The sequence below is a fragment of the Gigantopelta aegis genome, chromosome 2 (genome assembly GCF_016097555.1).
Source record: "Gigantopelta aegis isolate Gae_Host chromosome 2, Gae_host_genome, whole genome shotgun sequence".
In the NCBI taxonomy this organism is placed as follows: domain Eukaryota; kingdom Metazoa; phylum Mollusca; class Gastropoda; order Neomphalida; family Peltospiridae; genus Gigantopelta; species Gigantopelta aegis.
Window position 1 is genome coordinate 19,891,035 of NC_054700.1, and position 24,219 is coordinate 19,915,253.

General features: G+C 35.9%; 1 protein-coding gene across 2 annotated transcripts in view; it reads left to right on the top strand.

Moving 5' to 3' along the window:
• The window catches only part of LOC121382512 (potassium voltage-gated channel subfamily H member 7-like), a 163,611-nt gene that overhangs the window by 118,687 nt on the left and 20,705 nt on the right, over positions 1–24,219 (top strand). For both annotated transcript variants that reach the window (XM_041511983.1, XM_041511984.1), the window contains exons 3-4: positions 10,930–11,093; positions 14,425–14,592. In XM_041511983.1, coding sequence (XP_041367917.1) covers positions 10,930–11,093; positions 14,425–14,592 — 332 coding nt within the window. The remainder of the gene's footprint in view (positions 1–10,929; positions 11,094–14,424; positions 14,593–24,219) is intronic.

Below are 24,219 nucleotides of genomic sequence, written 5' to 3' on the forward strand. Positions count from 1 at the left end.
CGACACAGATAGCCGTGACCCATCGCAGACCAGACACAGATATCAAGTTCCAATACTTTTTTTTATAATTTTTATGTCCCCATAAACACTTCCGTTGGTCTGAGGCAATCTGCAGTGTGTTGCAGGTTTTATGGGAACCATGATTAACTTTTATGCATGGGTTAAGGGGAACAAATTTGGCCGAGTTGCTTTGTGGCGCCAGCGTCATCGATTGAGTCTCCTTTCGGAAGCAATGTCTATGTCAGCTAACACGTTTGATTGAGGTGATCATCGGTGTAACGAGTCCCGACATGCATTGATTTGCTGTGAGGAAAAATACAAAAAAAACACACCCCAAAATCCCTGATCGTGCGGTTCAGCTAGTTTGTAATGTCCGTGTTTTGATGGTATTGTGAATATATAACATAGTATTCTACTATAAAAGTAGAATTTGTATCTGCCATTAATAATGTGTGGATCTTCATGCTGAAATATACAGAAAAAAACCAGGATTTCAATACTTCACTATGAAACAATTGTTGCCCATAGCAACGATTGATGAAAACTAATATTTTTAATGAACTAACTAGATAATTAGCTTCTTTGTATGTTCCCTATATTAGAACTACCAACAAGGTCACACATTACCATATAGTGGCCGTTTGTTTGATGGCCATCTATTGTGTGGATGACCAAGGAGTAACAATGTGATATGAAGTTTTATTGGATGGTATGGTGCATCTATCGTTTGGTGTATTGGTTAGAGTTCATAAGTTACACTGGTCTAGTATAGCTTTTCATGGTGTAAATGACCCAAATTATAAAATTGACTTTAAACCAGGTTTGACAAAATCTGTCACTAGACTTTAATCAAGGCCTCACTACACAGATCAATTCTGGGTAAAAGTTCATTCATCACGATCCACTATAGTTCCTAATTGTGACACATGTTATGGTTCATATATTCACTTCTAGGAAATGGTGAAGAATTAAAACAATATGTATGTTTAATGGTAAGCCTTCTGGCTGTATTTTGCCCATGTTATTTTGTAATATTGTGCATCGACCTTTTGGGACATGGGTATATAGCGCAAGAGATAGCCGGAGTGAATCAGTTAATGAACCACCTGTTCGGACCGGCACTACAGCCAGATGCGGTCATATAGCAAAAAATTGAGACGGAAATGTTCTCAATTTTGGAGTGAAAATAAATGCTTATATAATGTATGTTCGCAATGGTGTATATTGTTAGTGCCAATGAGAACCCGTTCTATTGGCAATCTTCGTTTGAAGTTTGGCACTTTAACATGGGTTTCAGTGGCAGATGACATCTGTGTAGTGAGACCTAAGGAGGAGGAAAATTATGAGGAAGAGGAGGAGAATGAGAAGAAACGAAGAAGGAATAAGAATTAGGAGGAGAAGCAGGAAGAAGATAAGAGCTAGAAGCGAAGAAGAGGAAGAAAAAGAAGATAAAATCTGCCCAGGACACCGTTCTTCGTTTTCTTCAACATAACCTGGGTACGCATCTCAACTAGAGGTTGGATTATTTCAAGTCAGTCAGTATCTACGCTCGCCTGATGGATCCACTTGGTTAGGTTCTGGACCGGCCTCGGTGGCGTCGTGGTTAGGCCATCGGTCTACAGGCTGGTAGGTACTGGGTTCGGATCCCTTGGGATGGGATTTTTAATCCAGATACCGACTCCAAACCCTGAGTGAGTGCTCCGCAAGGCTCATTGGGTAGGTGTAAACCACTTGCACCGACCAGTGATCTATAACTGGTTCAACAAAGGCCATGGTTTGTGCTACCCTGCCTGTGGGAAGCGCAAATAAAAGATGCCTTGCTTCCTGTCGTAAAAGAGTAGCCTATGTGGCGACAGCGGGTTTCCTCTAAAAAACACAGTGTCAAAATGACCATATGTTTGACGTCCAGTAGCCGATGATAAGATAAAAAAATCAATGTGCTCTAGTGGGGTCATTAAATAAAACAAACTTTACATTTGGTTTGGTTCTGTCCCACCCGGTGTCTCACGACTGGTGTATTGACTGGTATGTGCTGTTCTGCCCGAGCACGTGCTTATAAAGCATGATTTGCTGCTAGTGGAAACACGTAGAGTGTTTCTGGTATAGACGTGTCAGAGTTAATATCTGTCTGACATCTAACGCAAGCTAATTATTTAATTAATCAATGTGCTCTGGTCGTTAAAGGGACATTCCCGAGTTTGCTGCACGTTTTAAGATGTTATCGACTAACAGAAATTTTTTAACGATTGTAATTACATATCAAATATAATTATTATTCTGCATAAAATATTAGTAGCTGTATATTAAACGTGTTTCTGATCGTTCTAATATTTGTACTAGGTTAAATGTCATCTTATTTCCTAAAATACTGTTTTTGTCGTACGTACGAAATTATTTGAAGACAAAACCCAGTTGTTTTTTTTTTTTACAAATATTAAGGCGACGAGAAACACATTGAATATGCAGACACTGATATTCTAAACAAGAAAATATATTTATTATGTAAGTTTAATCGTAGAAATATTTTATTAGTCGAAAACATCTTTCAATGCATCAAACTCAGGAATGTCCCTTTAAGCAAAACTGATTAAGGGGAAAAAACCCGTGTAGTGAACATGCCCTTCCCCATTCAGGGTTTGAGCAGATCCTGGGACACGAACCAGTTACATACTACCTACATACCATAAACCTGAGCTTAGTTGTTGGCGTCCGCGCCATTGGTGACCGGGACGGGACGTATCCTAGTGGTAAAGCGCTCGCTTCATGCGCGGTCAGTCTTGAATCGATTCCCGTCGGTGGACCCATTGGGTTATTTCTCGTTCCAGCCAGTGCTCCTCAACTGGTATAACAAAGGCCGTAGTATGTACTATCCTATCTGTGGGATTGTGCATATAAAAGACCCCTTGCTGCTAATCGAAAAGAGTAGCCCATGAAGTGGCGACAGTGGGTTTCCACTCTCAATATCTGTGTGGTCCTTAACCATATGTCTAACGCCATATAACCGTAAATAAAATGTGTTGAGTGCGTCGTTAAAAAAACAACAACATTTCTTTCCTTCCATTGGAAATCACACATTGTTTTGTTTAACGACATCTCTAGAGCTCATTGATTAACTGATCATCAGCTATTGGATGTATATTTAGAAATTCTAACACACAGTCTTTTTTTCAGAGGAACCCTGCAAAAACATATTTGTCCATTTGCAGCAATAGATCTTTTTTATGTACTTTCTCACAGATACATACCACGGCCTCTGATACATCTGTCGTTGGGATGGTTGGTCGAACCCAGCGTTCGGAAATGTGTACACAGATGTACACACCTAAGGCTATGTGAGACATTAATATACAAATGTATTGGATTTTTGTACCCTTTAGGTGACTATCGCTTGACATATGAACTGATTTGGAGCAGAATGCAGAAATCGATAGATATATTTGATATAGGATTATCAATCAAGAGGGAATTACCGTCTATATATGTGCTCAGTGTCACTAATTGGATACAGGTTCATTGGAGGTGAATTGGGATTTGAGGTCCGGATGTAACAGATAAATCATCTTTCACTGAAGAGATTCGAACCAGATAAAGACTAATAAAGACATTTCTGGTAGCTTCTACCAATAGGAGCATTTTATACTAAACATGACTAAATATTCTTGACTGTAGATGAAGTTGCGTCCCGAAGCTGTAGATCACGGGACAGCTGAATTGTTCTGATTGTATATTATACTAACAGGCAAAAGTTATTGTGACACAAAAGACAAAGATAACTGATGATAAGTTTTTACTGCCGTGTATGAAACGTTATAACATGGCAAGAGAAATGTCCGAAGGTATGGAAACAGCAATAGTCCATGAAAAGGGCGCACCTGCCATATGCAAATGAGCCACATCACTAGAGGGGGTCCAGAGCGAAGTTCACATAGTCAGTAGCGAGTGTGTCCACCTTGAGCATTGATACAGGCCTGGCACCGTCGTCTCATTGAGGCCACTAAACGCTGGAGAAGGTTCCTTGGAATGCCATTCCAGATCTGAGGAAGAATCAGCCGGAGTTCCTGCAGTGTTGTTGGAGGATTTGGAAGACGACGCAAGCGTCGCTCCATTTCATCCCAGACATGTTCGATTGGTGACAAATTCGGGGACCTGGCAGGCCAGGGTAGCACCTCTACATTGTTCTGATTCAGATACTGCTGCACAACTCTAGCAATGTGTGGTCTGGCGTTATCGTGTTGTAATGTCATCCCGGGGCCGTTCTGTTGCAAACACGATAACACAGTTGTTTGCAAACTTTCATCTCGGTACCTCACAACATTCAAATTGCCTTCAATCACAACCATCTGGGTCCGTCCTATGGCTGTAATTCCACCCCATATCATAACGCCACCACCTCCAAAACGACCCCCTTCAAGAACACATGGCATGACGTAACGTTCACCTCGACGTCTGTAGACACGTGTCCTGCCGTCAGATCTGTGGAGAAGGAAACGGGATTCATCAGTGAAGAGGACACGTCTCCAGTCAGGTGCTGTCCATCGCAGGTGTTATCTGCACTACTGGAGACGTCGACGTCGATGTTCTGGCGTCAGGAATGGCCTTCTGTCTGGGCGTCTTGCACGGATGCCGTAGATGCATAGACGTCATCGGACTGTCCTTGGTGATACACCTCTGTTGCCAGGGATGGTACGGGCTATGAGGGTTGCTGGCTGGAACCTATTTCGCAGATGCGTGTTTCGGATCCATGTGTCTTGGCGAGGGGTTGTCACGGGTGTTCGGCCGCTGCGGGGACGGTCCCTGACTTGGTTGTTTTGTTGATATCGTTGCCATAAGTGCCATATGTTGTTTCTGTGGACGTTGAATTGACGTGCGACGTCACGCTACGAGGTCCCAGATTCAAGCATCCCTATGACTCGCCACATGTCATTTTCACTGAGGCGTGGCATGACGAAAATGCATACAACAGTTCACCAATGGTGTTTTTCTGACTTCTGGACTTCTGAAGGCTGCACAGAGTGGCAATGATTTGCGACTGAATGTTATGGTGAACACTGAACAGGATTTCTCCCGAATATTCCATGCTTTTTTTTTACAAAGCATGCAATCGCTGCAACAAACTGCATGGTTGCATTTCTTTGAGCTATTTCATGCACATTTTCTCTGGTTTATCCATAAATCCATTCACAAATTTATTACTCCAAACAATCCATGTCATAATAACTTTTGCCTTTTAGTATATTTGTATGACTGTTCTCCGAACACAAGCAGTCTGTCCGTTGATTGTAAATGTAACAGATAAATCAACATTCAGGGACGAAAAGTTAAAAGTGTGTTTTGTTTAACGACACCACTAGAGCACATTGATCTATTAATCATCGGCTACTGGATGTCAGACATTTGATAATTTTGACATATAGTCTTAGAGATGAAACCCTCTACATTTTCCCTTTAATTAGTATCAAGGGATATTTTATGTCCACCATCCCACACACAGGATAGCACCTTTAAACAGTACCCCAAGCTTTATGATATATGGTGAGCTCGGGAGATTTCCCGTAAAATATACAATATATAGTAGAATTATTAGCTATTGGAAACGGAATATCGATTGCAAAGCGCAGACAATGTTTGCCATTATATACAAATTTCTGTTCAGCCTGTATGAAAATGATACTTTTAAATCTAGATGGTTGTGTAAAGTGAACAATATTTTAGATCTAGCTGGTCTAAGCTATATTTGGTTAAACTAATTTCATATTAATGTCAGTAGAAAATGTTTAGCACAAAATATTGAAAGAATTTATCGCGATATGTATATACAGGAATGGAACAGTTCTCTAGAAAACTCACCAAAAGGTATCATTTATAGATTATTTAAAAATGAACATTCATATGAACCATATGACATACTCCGTTTGAAACGAAGAATTGTATTTACCAGATTTAGACTTGCTAACCACAGACTACCCGTTGAAATAGGAAGATGGACTCATTTACCAAAGGAAGAAAGATTATGTAATATATGTAATAGTGGTTGTATTGGTGACGAATTTCACTTCTTATTTGAATGTAAAACACTAAATGATATTAGAGTACTATATTTATCTAATTATTATTATATACAGCCAAATGTTACAACAAAATGAAATACTTTTTAATAAGCCGAGTTAACATGTATTAATAAAACTATGTGATTACATTAAACAAGGTTTAACAAGAATGTGATCTAGAAATGAACATGAGTACATGTATTTACTATATTATTTATTTATTATACTTTGTTCTCCAAGACCGGCCTCGGTGGCGTCGTGGTTAGGCCATTGGTCTACAGGCTGGTAGGTACTGGGTTCGGATCCCAGTCGAGGCATGGGATTTTTAATCCAGATACCGACTCCAAACCTTGAGTGAGTGCTCCGCAAGGCTCAATGGGTAGGTGTAAACCACTTGCACCGACCAGTGATCCATAACTGGTTCAACAAAGGCCATGGTTTGTGCTATCCTGCCTGTGGGAAGCGCAAATAAAAGATCCCTTGCTGCTAATCGGAAAGAGTAGCCCATGTAGTGGCGACAGCGGTTTTCCCTCTCAAAATCTGTGTGGTCCTTAACGCCATATAACCGTAAATAAAGTGTGTTGAGTGCGTCGTTAAATAAAACATTTCTTTCTTTCTTTTTCTTTTTGTCCAAATGTTATCTGTATATGTTTGTAACTTGCTCACTTTGTAAATATTATATTATTATATTGCCTCATGTACCATGTGTATGGTCTGAGTAAATAAAGAATTGAACTGATATACCAGTCGTGGTGCATTAGCTGGAACGACATGCAATGAAGACATCTGAGGCCTAATTTACCAAATCTCTCAGGGCATTTTTCATTTCAACTTATTTTTCGTCCTTATATCCAATTAAGGCCCAAGCACGCTTTCCTAGGCACACACCTCTGCTATCTGGGCTGTCTGTCCAGTGCAGGACAGTGGGTTAGCTGTTAGATGGTTAGTGGTTAGTGAGAGAGAAGAGGGTGTAGTGGCCTTACACCTACCCACTGAGCCCTTAAGAACTCGCTCTGGGTTGGAGCCGGTACCGGGCTGCGAACCATGTACCTACCAGCATGTAGTCTGATGGCTTAACCACTGCGCCACCGAGGCCGGTCTCACAGGGCAATGCGAAAATACAAGTTAAAGTGAGCTTTGTGGATCAGGTCCCTGGAACTAGTTGGGGTTTTTGCATAGACATTCAGCGCTCTACCAAATAAGATACCGTGGAAAATATCACTAGATACTACTAATATGGAGACTATACCAGCACACCTAATGTATTAATAATAAAGACTGCAAACATCTTAGGGATTATGAGGGTGGGGGTATAGTTTTACTGTCATTAAATAGTTGTAAATCATGTATACTCTTGAGACCATTTATAGGTATTTTGAATAAGATTTTTTATTTTTCAAACTTAAACTGTGGCGGAATATCATTTGAGATTTTAGCATACATACTCCTCAAGGAAACGAAATTAAATGATCATCACATTACATCAAAAGAAATTGAAAAATAGCAATATTTTTTGGATCATTTATTGGCATTTTATTTAAGATTTTTTTATTTCTTCAAACTTAAACTGAGGCATAACATCAGTTGACATTTTAGCATACATAGAACTCCAGGAAGCAAAATTAAATGATCATCACATTACATCAAATGAAATTGAAACATAGCAATATTCTTGGGAGCACTTATAGGCATTTTAAATAAGACTTTTTTTTTTTCTTCAAACGTAAACTGTTGCATAATATCAGTTGAGATTTTAGCATACATAGAACTCCAGGAAGCGAAATCACATGATAATCACATCTAATCAAATAGGGAAATAACAATACAAGGTCATATGATTTATTTATCTACAAATCTGACAACCACACACCTATCCATTTATCTGATCCCATAACGAGACGATATCCGACACGAGAGAGCGGAGCTTGCTGTCAGGGATTTAATGAATCTGCACTCCGCCTGATGTGTTAGGGTCTCATCAATTCGGCCGGCTTTATCCCGGCGACTTGAACCGCCCACTTAATGAACTGGGGAAGCCACCATCTGACAACTGGTAATCCGCCGGAACTATAAACAAAGGTTTGGAGACTATTCCTGAAATTCCGAGAGCTGTTCCACATTCCAATTTGATATAATGACGACCGCTGCATCCTGAATCCACAACGGATCGAGCTTTGATTGCAACTGTTGCTGGATTATGGAAGGAGTTTATAAATGAAAAAAAACCCAAAACCCTCAGTATATTGGCAATAGTCGGTCGAATTTTAAGAACAGCAATATATTTATATATTTTTTATGTAGGATGATGTTATATGTAATCGATTGGGTGTGCCTTAAATGCAGTTTGGAATGAGGTTAATTGCAACTGTTGCTGGATTATGGCAGATGTTTGTCAATGGAAAAGCAGTGTATTGGCAGCAGTCGGTCGAATTTTAAGAACAGCAATATATTTGTTTTATAGGATGATGTTATATATGTAATCGATTTGGTGTGCCTTAGATGCAGTTAATTGCATCTGTTGCTGGATTATGGCAGAAGTTTATAAATGGAAAAACTGTATATTGCCAATTGTCGATCGAATTTTAAGAACAGCAATATGTTTTTTTATAGGATGATGTTATATGCAATCGATTGGGTGTGCCATAAATGCAGTGTGGAATGAGGTTAATTGCAACTGTTGCTGGATTATGGCAGAAGTTTATAAATGAAAAAAACCCCCAGTACCTTGGAGCAGTCGGTCGAATTTTAAGAACAGCAATCCTTTTTTCATAGGATGATGTTATATATGCAATCGATTTGGTGTGCCTTAAATGCAGTTTGGATAGAGGTTAATTGCAACTGTTGCTGCATTATGGCAAACGTTTATACATGGAAAATCAGTACATTGGCAACAGTTGGTCGAATTTTAAGAACAGCAATATTTTTTATAGGATGGTGTTACATGTATATGCAATCGATTGGATGTACGTTAAATGTAGTGTGGATAGAGGTTAATTGCAACTGTTGCTGGATTATTGAAGAAATATCTAAATAGAGGAAACAATATAAAGTACTGACAATAGTATTTGGTAGTCGATCGAATTCAGCGAACAACATAACTTACTGTAGGATAATGTGTATTATCTATGATGTAGTTTAAATTCAAACTAGATTGCGGTTTGCTGCATATGTTGGATTATTGCAGACGTTTTTAAATGAACAAAACAACCAGACAAACCAACAACACTATATAGCAAAATAATTGGGTAGTAGATCAAATTTTGAGAACACAAATATGATAAGAATATTAATTAAAATGTGAAAACCACAATAAATGAAATATAAATATATATTCTTGCTATTGAGGATAAGTATTGCTTGTCACGGATCCAGTAGTTAACGAAGTCAGCGCTTGAACCCTTGGTAAGCATGCCTGAACCTTCAATGGATATGGGCATGGCACATAGTATCCAGGACCAAGGACAATAATTGATGTATAATATCTGCATCATTGATAGAGATGTTTAAGACAGATTGCTAATCTGTTTTGGTTTAGATATGATATGTTGTAAGAGGTTTCTTGAACGTTCTTTAATCAGTACAAATTAGATATACCCAGTATTACGAGTGTCATAACAATAATTAGCATAATAGTCAGATGGTAGCTGAACGGCTTGAAGGAACTGACTTGGCCTTTTTGTGGTACCCTAATTTCAACACACTTTTAAGGACATTATATACCCATACACATAACAATTCATAAGTTATAGAAACCAATGGAATATATAATAGCAAACACCCAGCCTTTACCCTAACAAATGTTCCTTTCCTTTCCACAGTCTGTTTGTGGGGTGGGGTGGGGGGGTGGGGTGGGGGGGGGGGGGGGGGGGAGGGGTAGGGTTGATGATGGCTACCTCTTGGGAATATGATCTTAAATGAATGTGATAACAATCAATCAATGAAACCGTTTTTCTGTTATGACCTTTAAAATGACCTACTGAAAATATACATGAATTATTGTTATGAAGCTCGGATGCTTTGATTGTCTGAAAGAAATAATCCCGAAAACAACTTATATTCAATGAAACTACCAATTACTGTGTAAAATATCCTATCCTAAAGTTTATGAAAATGTTCCAGCTAAAACACAGAGTATTCATAACCTACATTTGACGAAAACCAGCAAGGCGCATTAGCACTTACAAACTCGTACTCTTAACACACGGATGAAGGCCATATGTTTTTGTAAAGTCTTTCTTCTGCCCGAAAGCATGACTTTGTAATACCATGATGTTCCGTAACCCGGTTAATTATTAAAGGAAGAGTTATCTAACCGACTTACATGCTGGCGGGTTTTATCGCTATTACCGCTACAGGTTTTGTGGGGTGTTTTTTTTTCATCTTTGAGGATTTATCTGGTCCCTTTTCATGCTGGTTGTGTTTATCGCCAATAACACTGTTATATTTTGTGTGTCTTTTTCATCTGTCAGGTGGGGCGTGACTTAGCCCACTGTTAAAACGCTCGCCTAATGCGCGGTCGGTCTATTTATCATGGGCTATTTATCATTTTAACCAGGGTACTAGTATATCAAATGCCGTTGTGTGTGATATCCAGTATGTGGGATGATGCATATAAAACATCCATTGCTACTAATGGAAAAATGTAGCGGATTTCCTCTCTAAGACTATATGTCAGAATTACCAAATGTTTGACATCCAATATCCGATGATTAATAAATAAATGTGCTCTAGCGGTGTTGTTAAACAAAAAAAAAACCTTTAACCTCTTAGAGTATATGTCACAATCACCAAATGTTTGACATCCAAAACCCGATGCTTAATAAATCATTTTGCTCTAGTGGTGTCGTTAAGCAAAACTTTTAACTTTATCTTTATCTTTCAGGTTTTACTGGGATCTCTTCATGCTAGTTCTTCTGATAGCCAATCTGATCATCCTTCCTATAGCAATATCGTTTTTCAATGACGACCTAAGTATGCACTGGATTGTCTTCAACTGTATGTCAGATACTGTTTTTTTTCTAGATATCGTCATAAATTTTAGAACAGGTAAGAGTTTTGGTAATCATTATTGTTGTTTTGTTATTATTATCTACTGTTATTGCGTATTGTTTGCTTGTTAGTAAAAGTGAGGGATTTTTACATATATGGACCATAGTTAGGAGAAATACGGATAAAGGGAACTAGAAAGAGTGGGGAGAGTGTGTGTGTGTGTGTGTGTGTGTGAGAGAGAGAGAGAGAGAGAGAGAGAGAGAGAGAGAGAGAGAGAGAGAGAGAGAGAGAGAGAGAGAGAGAGAGATAGAGAGAGATAGCGAGTTAATGTACAATAAATAGTCAAATTGAAGCTGTTTAAGCTGTGTTCACACGAACTACACTAGTGTAGTTAAAACACCTCTAGTTGGAAACGACGAGCGTTCACGCGTGTACTAGCTATACCGGTATAAGACGGAAGTGTAGTTATCCGCAGTTGCGCAAGACGCCAGGACGACAATGGACTATGATTCTAATAGGCCGTTCCTAACATACTTACTGTTTATTCTAACTGTGACGTCACTGTCACTGCCGTCTTATACTATTTTAACAAAAACACTTTGCGTTCACACTTACGTTTAAAGTTTTAGTTTTAACAGTTTAACTAAACCACATACCTAAGTGTCTTGGCTATACCGATATAGTGAAAAGACAGTGTTAACACTTACGTTTTAAACTGTTTTAGTTAAATATCAGTTTAGTTAAAACTAGTTTGAAGTGTAAGTGTAAACGCAGCTTTAGATTATAACAAAAAGGTGTCTGAGCGAATTTCTGCAATAATAACAGTACTCGTTTCTAAGATAAAGAATTATTCTTTAAAACTTTAAATGCCAAGTTATACACACTTTTTGTTCAGAAGATTAATGCGAGTTGGCAAGCCTATATGCACTGATTGACATTTATTTTTTTAATATATTAAAACGATGTATTTTATTAGCAATGGGAATTCAGTTGGTGTATGGCTGCCGCCGGCATCGTCAATAAGCCGTTTGGTAGTTTGATAACATACAGGTATCTTGCATGCAGAACAAAATGTGCGTTCTTTAATGTAATGTAATATCCCTTGAAAAGATAAAGCCTACAGATTTCAGTTTTCTTGTTCAAATTCGCGAAACTCGTGCATTAAATGATCAAAACATGGGGTTTTATCGTAAAAATCACCACTGTTGTTGGAGCTAACCAGTGCTGAATTTTGGTTTCAGATATATATCTTTGATTAGGCATACCTAAGACGCACACCTACGATGTAGCATCTTCATTAACTGAAGAGTGGTAATCACATTTGGATTTGTAATAACTGATAACCTGTTTCCATCATTCTGGAAGCGACTATGTATCGTATGCTTGGCTAATATCCGAATAATTATCGGGGAAGATGTGTTAAAGGGACATTCCTGAGTTTGCTGCATTGTAAGATGTTTCCGACTAATAAAATATTTCTATGCTTAAACATACATATTAAATATATTTTCTTATTTAGAATATCAGTGTCTGTATATTCAATGTGTTTCTGGCCGTCTTAACATTTGTAAGAAGCCCAAACTGGATTTTGTCTTCATATAATTTCGTACGTACGAAAAAATTATATCTTTGGAAATAAAGTGAAATTTAACCTAGTACAAATATTAGAACAATCAGAAACACGTTTAATATACAGACTTTAATATTTTATGCAGAAAAATATATTTGATATGTAATTACGATCGTTAAAAAGTCTTAGTTAGTTGATAACATCTTAAAGGAGTGCAACAAACTCAGGAATGTCCCTTTAAGCTTGATGTGTCCATATTACATTTAGCGCAATGGTAGAGCGCTTGCCTGATGCGCGATCGATCTAGGATCGATCTCCGTCTGTGGGCCCATTGGGCTATTTCTCGTTAGAGCCACAGCTCCACAGATGGTGTAACAAATACCGTGGTGTGTACTATCCTGCCTGTGGGATGGTGCATATAAAAGATCCCTTGCTGCTAATCGAAACGAGTAGCCCATGACGTTTCCTCTCTCAATATTTGTTAGGTCCTTAACCATATGTCCGACGCCATATAACAGTAAATAAAACGTGTTGAAAAACGTTTGTTTTGTTTAACGACACTACTAGAGCTGATCATTTTGACGCAGTCATAGAGAGGAAACCCGCTACATTTGTTCCATTAGTAGCAAGGGATCTTTTGTATGCACCATCCCACAGACAGGCTAACACATACCACGGCCTCTGATATACCAGTCGTGGTGCACTGGCTAGAGCGAGACATAGCCCAATAGGCCCACCGACGGGTGTCAATCCTCGACCGAAGAAAAGAGCAAAAAACAAAAACAAATAAAACAAACAAAACAAAAACAAAAACAAACAAAACAAAAACAAAAACCCACACACATATTGGACTCGAGTACCCGATACTTACAGTAGATGATAATGAGACTAAGGAATGAAGTTAAATAGCATTATATGCATCTTAATTCCAGTGCTGAACATGAATGCCAAATCATGCCATTGTACTGCATTCCACACTTTCGGTTTTTCTTTTTCCTCCATGTTTCATAGCACTATAATGTAACTGGCGGCAAGCATGAAGCGAAATGACATAAAAAAGGTTATTAATGACAGTGCTCTTTCTTACACGGTACTCGAGTTCTGTGAACGGACTCGAGTTCTGTGAACGGACTCGAGTCTTGCTAGACTCGGCCCGTGCCCGGGTACTCGAGTAATCGTTGATTCTATATGCGACGTATGAACAACCCCCCCCCCCCCCCCCCACCACCACTACCACTACCACAACCAAAACAACAACAACAACAACAACAACAAAAAAGAAAAGAAAAAGAAACACCAGGACAAAAAAAAGAACAACGCCACCTGTATAATAGAAAAAACCCCCCAAAAAACCCACAACGAAACACACACACGCACACACACACACACACACACACACACACGTACACACATACATACACACACACGCATACACACACATACAGACACACACACACCTACACATACATACAGACACACACATACACACACACACACACACACACACATACAGACACAAACACACATACACACACATACAGACACACTAACACACACACGCATACAAACACACACTCTAACACACACACACACGCACACACACATATACGCACACGTACACACACACACACAAACACACACTCTAACACACACACACACACACACACACACACACACACACACATATACATATACACATATACATATACACACACACACACACACACTGAAACATACTAAAAGACACACTAAAACACCATCATAATACCTAACCCCAATTTTAAATATTCGACGTATGAAAACGTTTTTTTCTTTCAGGCATTATCCTGAATGATTTTGCAGATGAAATCATCCTGGACCCCAAGCTGATCGCCAAACACTATATGAAGTCGTGGTTCATTCTCGATCTTATCAGCTCGGTTCCCGTCGATTATATATTTTTAATGTGGGATTCGGAGGCGAATTTTTCGCAGTTGTTCCACGCAGGTACGAAAGCGCGACCGGATGCCTCACAGTATTGGCAAGGTGATCATTCTACCGTTCTCCTCTCTCAAATCTATGTCTTCGCAATTTTCATCACTTGTATTTAGTTCCAAAGGAAAATACCATAGAATATAGTTTCTCTTCTCAATCTTATTCAGATATTTTTTTGTAATTGCCGTATGATGATGCATTTGGTATTTATAACCTTTTGTTTGTTTTTTAAAAAAGAAAATAACATAGAATCTTTTCTGTTCTAATTCTGTATTCGATTTGTCCGGGATAACTGTCCTATGATGTATTTCGTATCCACAACTTTTTGGTTTTCCGAAAGAAAATAACATAGAATCTTTTCTGTTCTAATTCTGTATTCAATTTTTGGGGGTAATTGTCCTATGATATATTTTGTATCCACAACATTTTGGTTTTCCGAAAGAAAATAACATAGACTCGTTTCTTTTCTGATTCTGTATTTAATTTTTGAGGTGTTAATTATCCTATGTTGTATTGGTATCCATGACCTTTTGATTTTTTTTAAAAGATAATAACATAGTATTTTTACTTTTCTGAATTAATATGGCATAAGAGTTGTATAATATGGCTTACTGATATTCATAGTTTACGGCGTATAAATTGAGGTTATCTTTGTTTAGAACAGAAAATAATTTTTAAAAATTTAAACATTCTGACTCTGTATTAGATTTTGTTTTATAAGTGTCGTATGGTTTAATGTGTATCCGTAACTTTTGTTTCTTTCGAAAGACAATAACATAGAAGTTTTTTGCTTTGTCTTATATGGTATTCTTTTTTATATAGTATACTTTCTTGGTACCCACAGTTTTGGGTATATAAACTCTGGCGATTTTTATTTGAAAACGTAAATAAGATGGACTATTAATCTCTTCTGACACTGTACTCGATTAAAAAAATTGTTTGTGATATATTGGTATCCAACTTCGGTTTTTCAAAAGAAAATGACATACTCCTTTCTATGATGACTTGGCATTTTGTTTGTAATGTCACAACTTGTGGTGTATAGAATCTGGTTTTATCTATTTAGAATGTGCTGTAGTAGGTCGTTCAAAAACCCTTCTTTTTATCTATTTGGAAAATAAATAATACTCTTGTCTGTTCTGTATTTGTATTCGATTCGTTACCATATGGTGTATTGGTATTCACAACTTCCGGTGTAGCATCTCTAGTCGTCTGTTTAGAAAATAAAACAGCATAGGATTCTTTCTGTGTGGCTTTGTATTCAATTATTTGTCATGTGACATATTGCTATTCACAACTTCCGGTGTATCACCTCTGGTCATCTGTTTAGAAAATAAAACAGCATAGGATTCTTTCTGTGTGGCTTTGTATTCAATTATTTGTCATGTGACATATGGCTATTCACAACTTCCGGTATATCACCTCTGGTCATCTGTTTAGAAAATAAAACAGCATAGGATTCTTTCCGTGTGGCTTTGTATTCGATTCTTTGTCATATTACATATTGGTATTCACAACTTCCGGTGAATTACCTCTGGTCATCTGTTTAGAAAATAAAATAGAATAGAATCCCTTTTGTATGACCTTGTGTTCGATTCATTGTCATATGACGTATTGGTATTAATAACTTCCGGTGAATTACTTCTTGTGAGCCCTATTTGGAACATAAAATAGAAATAGGTTCTTTTCCTGTTCTGAGTTTGATTCAACTTCTTTGTAATTTTCTTATGGTGTCTTGGAGTCAATAGCCTTTGGTTGTCCAACTCTGGCGATATACATTTACAATATTTCCCTGTTCTGACATTATATTCGATTTTTGGTCGTATTGTATTTTGTATTGGTAGCGTTAACGTTTGGTTAGTCTGGCTATATTTTATTTTAAAATGAAAATAACATAGACTATTTTTTCTTCTGTTTTGGCTCTGTATTCGATTGTTTGCAATTAGCATATGGTGTATTATTTTTGAAAACGAACAGCTTAAGAATACATAGTATAGAGAGAGTAACGAAACCAGTTTGAAAAAATCATTTAGTGGGTTAATATTCATAAACTTGTGTGACCTATTGCTGAATATTATTTTATGATATTTGGTTTATTAAAAAATAAACATAAACTGTTCAGACAGATTTTATATATTTGGCTTAATGTATTGGTATTGATTACAAACCGTTTCTTGTTTATAAGATATATATTGGATATAACATATGAAGTAATTTAGATGAGTCCAAGGGGTGTCTTTGGTGAATTGGTTTACGTAACTTCCGGTTTGTAAACAAACCGCATTCATAAGATATGTTTATGAACAGAGTTTATTAAAACAGTTTTATACCAATACACGTACACGTATACTGTATTTGTATTCACATTTACAAATCGTTTTAAAGATGTTTGTAATAATAAGTATCGCCATTATCACTATTATCGGAAAGAAAACCTTAGAGTACACGGACTACCAAGTTTAGATTATTCATTTCATTTCAATTTACTTCCGTGCTTATATCTAATTAAGGTATAGGTACGCTATCCTTGGCACACACCTCAGCTATGTAGAGTGTCTGCCTAGGACAGTGGCTGATGGTCAATTGTCAGTGGTTAGTGAGAAAAACGTCGACATTATGGCCTTACATCTCACCACGGCGTCGTTAAACTTGCTCTGGTTGGGATTTGGCACAGGGGTGTAAATTTGGTACCAACCGGCCGGCCTTCAATCTGATGGCCGGTCCAATACACCACCGAAGTCAATAATTAACATTAGATAACGCATAATGAGATACAGAGGCTAATCCACTAAAGTGTTAATTTACTAAAGTAAAGAATATATGTGTTGTTTTATTGGATATGCACAGTGAATCAAACTGTAGAAAGTGCTAATTAAATTTAATAATTAGTAGGTGTGAGAATTTCTTATATTACGTCCACAACACAAAACACATTTTTAAATGCTAATATATTTCCAAAGGTTACAAAACGACATTATACTATTTATCACGGGTTTTTTTCACATTGAAATATATGTATTTTTTTCACATCTTCACTTTAATACGTATTTTAAATTGTATATAAATATTGTTTTCTTTAATTTAAAGATTCAAATGCATATTACAGTTCTCGTGTCTTTATCTAAACTCAATAATCTTTTTCACTTAGTTCAGTTCACGTGTAGGAGATAATTATGTCCTTATGTTAATAATAAAACTTAAGGATTACATTTTGTCTTATTTAAAGACTAAAACAAATAGTAAAAGTGTATAATATTTCCTTATTTAAAGATAATTTTTATTTTATTTTCAGTTGTTTGTTATTATTATCATGATTATATTATTATTATTATTATTATTATTATTATTATTACTAAATATTAATGACATTAAAGATATTATTACTAAGCACTCGGAAACTAGAGAGCAAAAAGCAAAAGTTATATTTTAAAATAATTACACGAATATAATGTCATTTAGGAAAAATATTAATAAGTAAGCTATTTGAGTTTATTATTATTATTTTATCTTTCTCACTGCACATTATAATATATGTACGATTGTCTATATATGTTTTTACTTAACATATTTTCTTTTAACATTTATACTTAACATTAAAATTTTTAAATATGCATTACCAATAGACATTCGAATATATATTTTTATAGCATTTATTATAATACATTAAATTTTATTCCTAACTGTCATTTTAATACATCAGCGTAGGACCGGTTTTACGCAGGTTAAAAGAAAAGAACGCCAAACAATAATAGTGTTACTGTCCTTTTAGGCTGCGGTCTGTCTTGGGCGATCAGGATTATACTGATTACTGGGATATAATTATTTTAGTCCAAAACGTTATCGAAATATACGTTTAACAGACACGGACACAAAAATCCCCCACAAAAAACACAACTTACTTTAGTCATCATTGTCTTCTGATTTCGTACATTTATTGATCAAAATAAAGTTAAAATGAAAAGCTGTTTTGCAAAGTTAACTATATATACAAAATACACACACAACACAATTTGGGTACAACCCACTAATTAGTTTCTTTCCTTTTAATTTATATTATTATTGTTTTAAATTTATTTTATTTGTATTATTTGTGTTTTTTTATTGAACATATATATATATATATATATATATATATATATATATATATATATATATATATATATATATATCTTACTATTTTTCTATTTTATATCTTACTATTTTTCTATTTCTCTTTATTATTGTAGGGTTTGAATAACTGGAATTAACGCGTTTAATACTTTAAACTTTACCAAAGGTCACACGTTACTGTTCAAGGGACACAAAAATGTTTCTGATTGAAATCTTGATTATCGTTCTGATTTTCTTGTACATAGAAGGGTTTCTGTTATTCGAAGTTCTGAGTAATAAAGTGCCAAAATGGGAGAATGGTCGCCTTGCTATCTTGGATGCATTCCTTCAACAAGCCTAGACCAGGATGAGTGCTTATTTCATTAGTTAGCATAGACAAAAACTCCTAGGTAATGCCATCGCTTGTAGAACAATTAGTTAGGCTAACACGCAGGCACCTTTTGGTTACATTTCGCAAAATACGATGTAGCATTTTGTACTTTTGTTTTCATTATTGCATGGGTTTTTTCTATAGGTAATTATAAATTAATACTGTAGTCGGAATAGCTTATACACAACTGTTTAGATTACTTTTTCTAATTCCATGATTAAAAAAGGTTTGCACTAAATTTATCTTTCTGGAACGTAAAGTCTTTAAAGTTTTTTTTTTTTATTATTGTTTTTTTTTAAACCAATTAAATCAACGAGTGAATTATGAATTGTTTTCCTGTTTCAGAATTGATCAATTATTTTTCATAACCAAATGTTATTAAATAACTTAAATGTTATTTAGTAGAACGTTATGTAGAATAAGATATTTAGCTGATTAATTGGCCAAAATTGGGAATTGTTTGAAGAACGATTATAAATTGTCAACGACAATGTCTTTAACACTATTTAAGTTCATATACCTGGACATTTTCTTTTCCAAAAATGCTGAGACTGTGCGACTTTAGATGAAAGGTTGCAAGTTTTAAAAATCACTTTTACGTATACAATATTAAAGAAACGTACTGATGATGGCTAACCTGAAATGTGATATTTGTATTGAGGAAGCATTTTTTAAAAGTTTAATTAATTTCTTTTATATACCTGAACGATCTCTAGTTATAAATGAAAAATAAATAAATGGTTTTGCCAAAAAAAAAAAAAAAAAAAAAGGTTTTGCCCTTCTGATAAATATTCTGGTATTTTCATCTGTTGCATTCAGTTACTGAACCTCACAAAAGCCATTAAATATACAATAATACAGTTAATATCGTACCCAGAGGAGGTCTGTGCATCTGCCTCGTTCTCTCCCTCCCCACCCTCCCCCATTGAAAAAAAAATATCCCTTTTTTAGCCCAGTTTAAAATGCTATTTTGTGTTTAACTGGATCATGTAATGTGTTACATTCCCATGATTATATTTATTTACTACATCTCCCTTAGTTCTTTCAGTTCATTGTTATATAACAACATGGTTAGTGCATTTAAAAATATATATTTCCTTATATGCGAATGGATTACTATATCTTGTTGTACGACCTAATATATATGGAGCCAGTGCACCACGACTGGTGTATCAAAGGCCGTGGTATGTACTACCCTGTTCGTGGGATGGTGCATATAAAAGATCCCTTGCTGCTAATCGAAAAGAGTAGCCCATGAAGTGGCGACAGCGGGTTTCCTCTCTCAATATGTGTGGTCCGTAACCATATGTCTGACGCCATATAACCGTAAATAAAATGTGTTGAGTGCGTCGTTAAATAAAACATTTCTTTCTTTCTTTTAATACATATGGTGTCACATGCTATTTTTGTGTCAATGAGTAATATATGAAAAAATTTAACAAATAAATGATTTTGTTTTCCTTTATGGAACATCATACATTAAAAAACCCACCATATTTTGACTAAAGGTCTAGAAAGTATCCATTAGTATGTATTAGGCATGCAGGTACCATGTTTTAAGACAAATGCTAAGGATAGTGACCATGAATAGCCAATAAAGACTTCAATGACTATTTTTGTCAAATGAATTGAATGTCTATGAATATCTTCTTATTTGCGAATTGCTCAAATGATCCAACAGCGTATTTCATGAAAATAGCTACCACATTATTTCATATTGATTTTTGATGCAGTTGTCGCTAAATTGTTGCTATATCCCACCGCTGCCAAAAATAAACCAAAACAAACAAATGAAAGGTTAACTTTATAAAAAAGGTACAGTTAAAATCAGACCAAAATACGAAGTTGAAGTCAAATACCAGAAAATTACCTTACATTTGTTTTCATTTCCTATAAAAGCTATTTCAATTTTATAAAACAAATATTGTAAATCCTGCATTAAAATTGCTTTTTGGCTAAAAGGAAACAGGACCCACGGTTAAATCTCTTGAATAGTGACCTAATTTGTTTGATTTGCTGTATAGAGTATGTACCGACAACATGAAAATGACTTCACGTATAAGGCGTCATTGTTTTCGGATAAAACTTGAAAAGTCTAGCGTAGGTAGTTTGTAAGACAGTTTACATCGCTTTTGTAAAATGGAAAATAGGAATAACACATTTTATCCTATAACTTACCCATGATATCCATGTCATCAACCCATGTAATAATTTAGTGAATTAACCCGGTTAATAATAGTATGCAAATTTGCAAGGTCTCTAGGTAATGTGCTGCTGTGGATGGGTCATTTGCTTACACGTCAACAAGACCTGTGTACCTGAGCGTAACGTTTTCAAATATTTAGTTAAAATGCGTGACGTCAAATGTATTCGTGCTAATCGTGATGACGTTATATTACCGATTGCGGCGACAGAACCACGACAAATACCGATTAATATAGACTCGGTTGATATTTTACATATTAAAACATACTCGTGACGTATCCTCTATTTATTCATTATTGACAATACAGAGTATACAGTAAATGTATTTAAATCATACAGCTTATAGTTCATAACTGTATTATAAAGTCAACCTTTAAAGGCATACTGTCACGGATTTCAGGACCTTATTTCTCTAAAATGGATAATAAATAAAAATTACATTAATTGTTGGAAACCAAATCTAGGTATTGCATCACCTTAACTGAACCATGATGGAGTGAAATCCATGCCAACCCTCTCGGCAATTTTAGTTTTTGAATTATGGACCATTGCCATAATTCAGTTATTTTTACAAAATATCATTAATAAATAGAATATGGTGGTTATAAAGATGATTGAATAAAGTACATTTAGGGACAAATCAAATTATTTTTGTTCAGGTAATACTTTGTTAGACCATTAAATAGGTCAGTGGTCTGTGAAGATATGTCTTTAAAGCAATTTATGATCGACTTGATATTTTGTTATTGCTGTTGTAATTCTGAAATAGGCCATTCCCGTTCTTGTACAATTTATCGTACTTACATTTTGGGGTATTTTGGCACAGACATGTTTGTATGATACGCGTGCTGTAACCTCACCGTGGTGCAGGGGTGTAACATTCTCTTTGAGAATGGCCAATACAGCACAAATCCCCTTGTTTTCTTCGAGTCAGTATCTATCTGTGATATTTGTATTTTTGCACAGTTCTTTACACTGTTTTTATTTAAATCTTGAATTTTTATATTGATGTTGATCACCACCTTATTTGTTATCATTACCATAGTTTGACACCCAATAGACCATGTATGTTTCGTGCTGGGGTGTCGTTAAACATTCATTCATTCATACGTTGTTGATATTGTTCAAATAAGTCGACATATAGATGGAGAGATGCTATATTAAAACAACTTTAAGTTGCTTATTTTTTGGTGGGGAGTATAGTATTAAGGTCACTGATCATGACTATTGGGATATTTCGTTCTTTTAACCGATATCTTACGCACTATTTCTAACGGTTTTTTTAAATAATCACTTTTGGAAATCACATGTTTGTAATGGCTCCAAACGCATTTTATTCGAAACGGTAGAAGAAGGTACATAGAAAAGTAGACTTAGTGACTTTAACAAAGCGATGAAACATAACAGCAGAGGTCCGTTATTAATTGAAATGTGTTTAGATGGAACACGCGTGGAACTAGCTTACGTAACAAACTATGAATTTGAGACGTTTCATGTCTAACATTTCCGCTTTTACAATCACAACAAATCACGTACACCGGGGAGGTGAACATGCATATACACATTATTTTTAATCGTCACTTGTCCGTGGTATTTGTACACATAGAATGTACAACTTCCGTAAATTAATATATTTCACTGCTAGGAGCATGTGTGCAATACACACATCATGTTTTTGTGTGTGAAACATAATACAAGTGAAAGATAACATCCATATTGCAACACCATCCTGTAATATAGAAAATGTGTTTATCAGTATATCCAATTAATCATTTTGCATTTATGTTTTAAAATCCACGATCCTGGCGACCAAATACTATCTTTACTTTTGCTACATTATATACCGGAAAAATCTTGAATATGTCATTCACGAAGTGACAGATGTAAATTAAAACAAAATTTAATTAAACAGCTGTTGCACTTTGTTGCGTAACGTTAATTGGCTTGACCTAATAGAAAACGGAAGTACAAGAGTGTAACCGGAAGCACTGGGGTCATTTCCTGTTCTGTTTCCATGATGTTTCTAATTTGATCAGGACAAACTTACCAATTGCATGTGCATTTTGCACTTGTATGAATATTGGCAGAATGCCATTCTAAATGCAGAATGGTTATGACACTCTTTAAGGCATACGGGGGCGTGGTGTATCCCATTGGTATAGCGCCCGCTTCATACGCGGTCGGTCTGGGATCGATCCCCGTCGGTGGGTCCAATGGGCTATTTCTCGTCCCAGCCAGTGCACCACGACTTGTATATCAAATACCGTGGTATGTGCTATCCTGTCTGTGGGATAGTGCATATAAAATATCCCTTGCTAATGAAACAGATTTAGCGGGTTTCCCCTCTAAGACTATATGTCAAAATTACTAAATGTTTGACATCCAATAGCCGATGATTAATAAATTAATGTGCTCTAGTGGTGCCATTACACAAAAACAAACGTTAACTCTATGGCGTACGTTTTAGTAATACATTTAAATTATGGCCCACTAATTGTTATGAGGCTGCCGTCATTTGAATTTAAACTTACCTCAGTCCGTTGGCGACCTTAGAGACAAGCTAGTTTTAAACGTTTAATTGGTCGGCAAAATCTTTACAGTGCTGAGTAAACTAGTCTGGGAGTAGTGAAAATTATGTATTTGTTATCCAGTAAAGAATGCCCTCACGAATGGCCGACCTCTAGACGAGCCACTATATAGAGATTCATGGAATCAACCGCTATTTTGTTAAATACTCATTCGATTCTGCATTGTGCAGATATACGGTCTTGACCACGGATAACGTTGTTTTGTTTTTGTCGTTCAGATTTCATATTATGTTTTTGTTTAATAAATTATTAATATTTAACACTGTGCTCTGTTTTTAAATGTAGTCAATCATATACAACAGAACATTTTAGTTTTTAATTACTTTAACTAAATTCTGAAATTGTATATATCGTGCATAAAATATC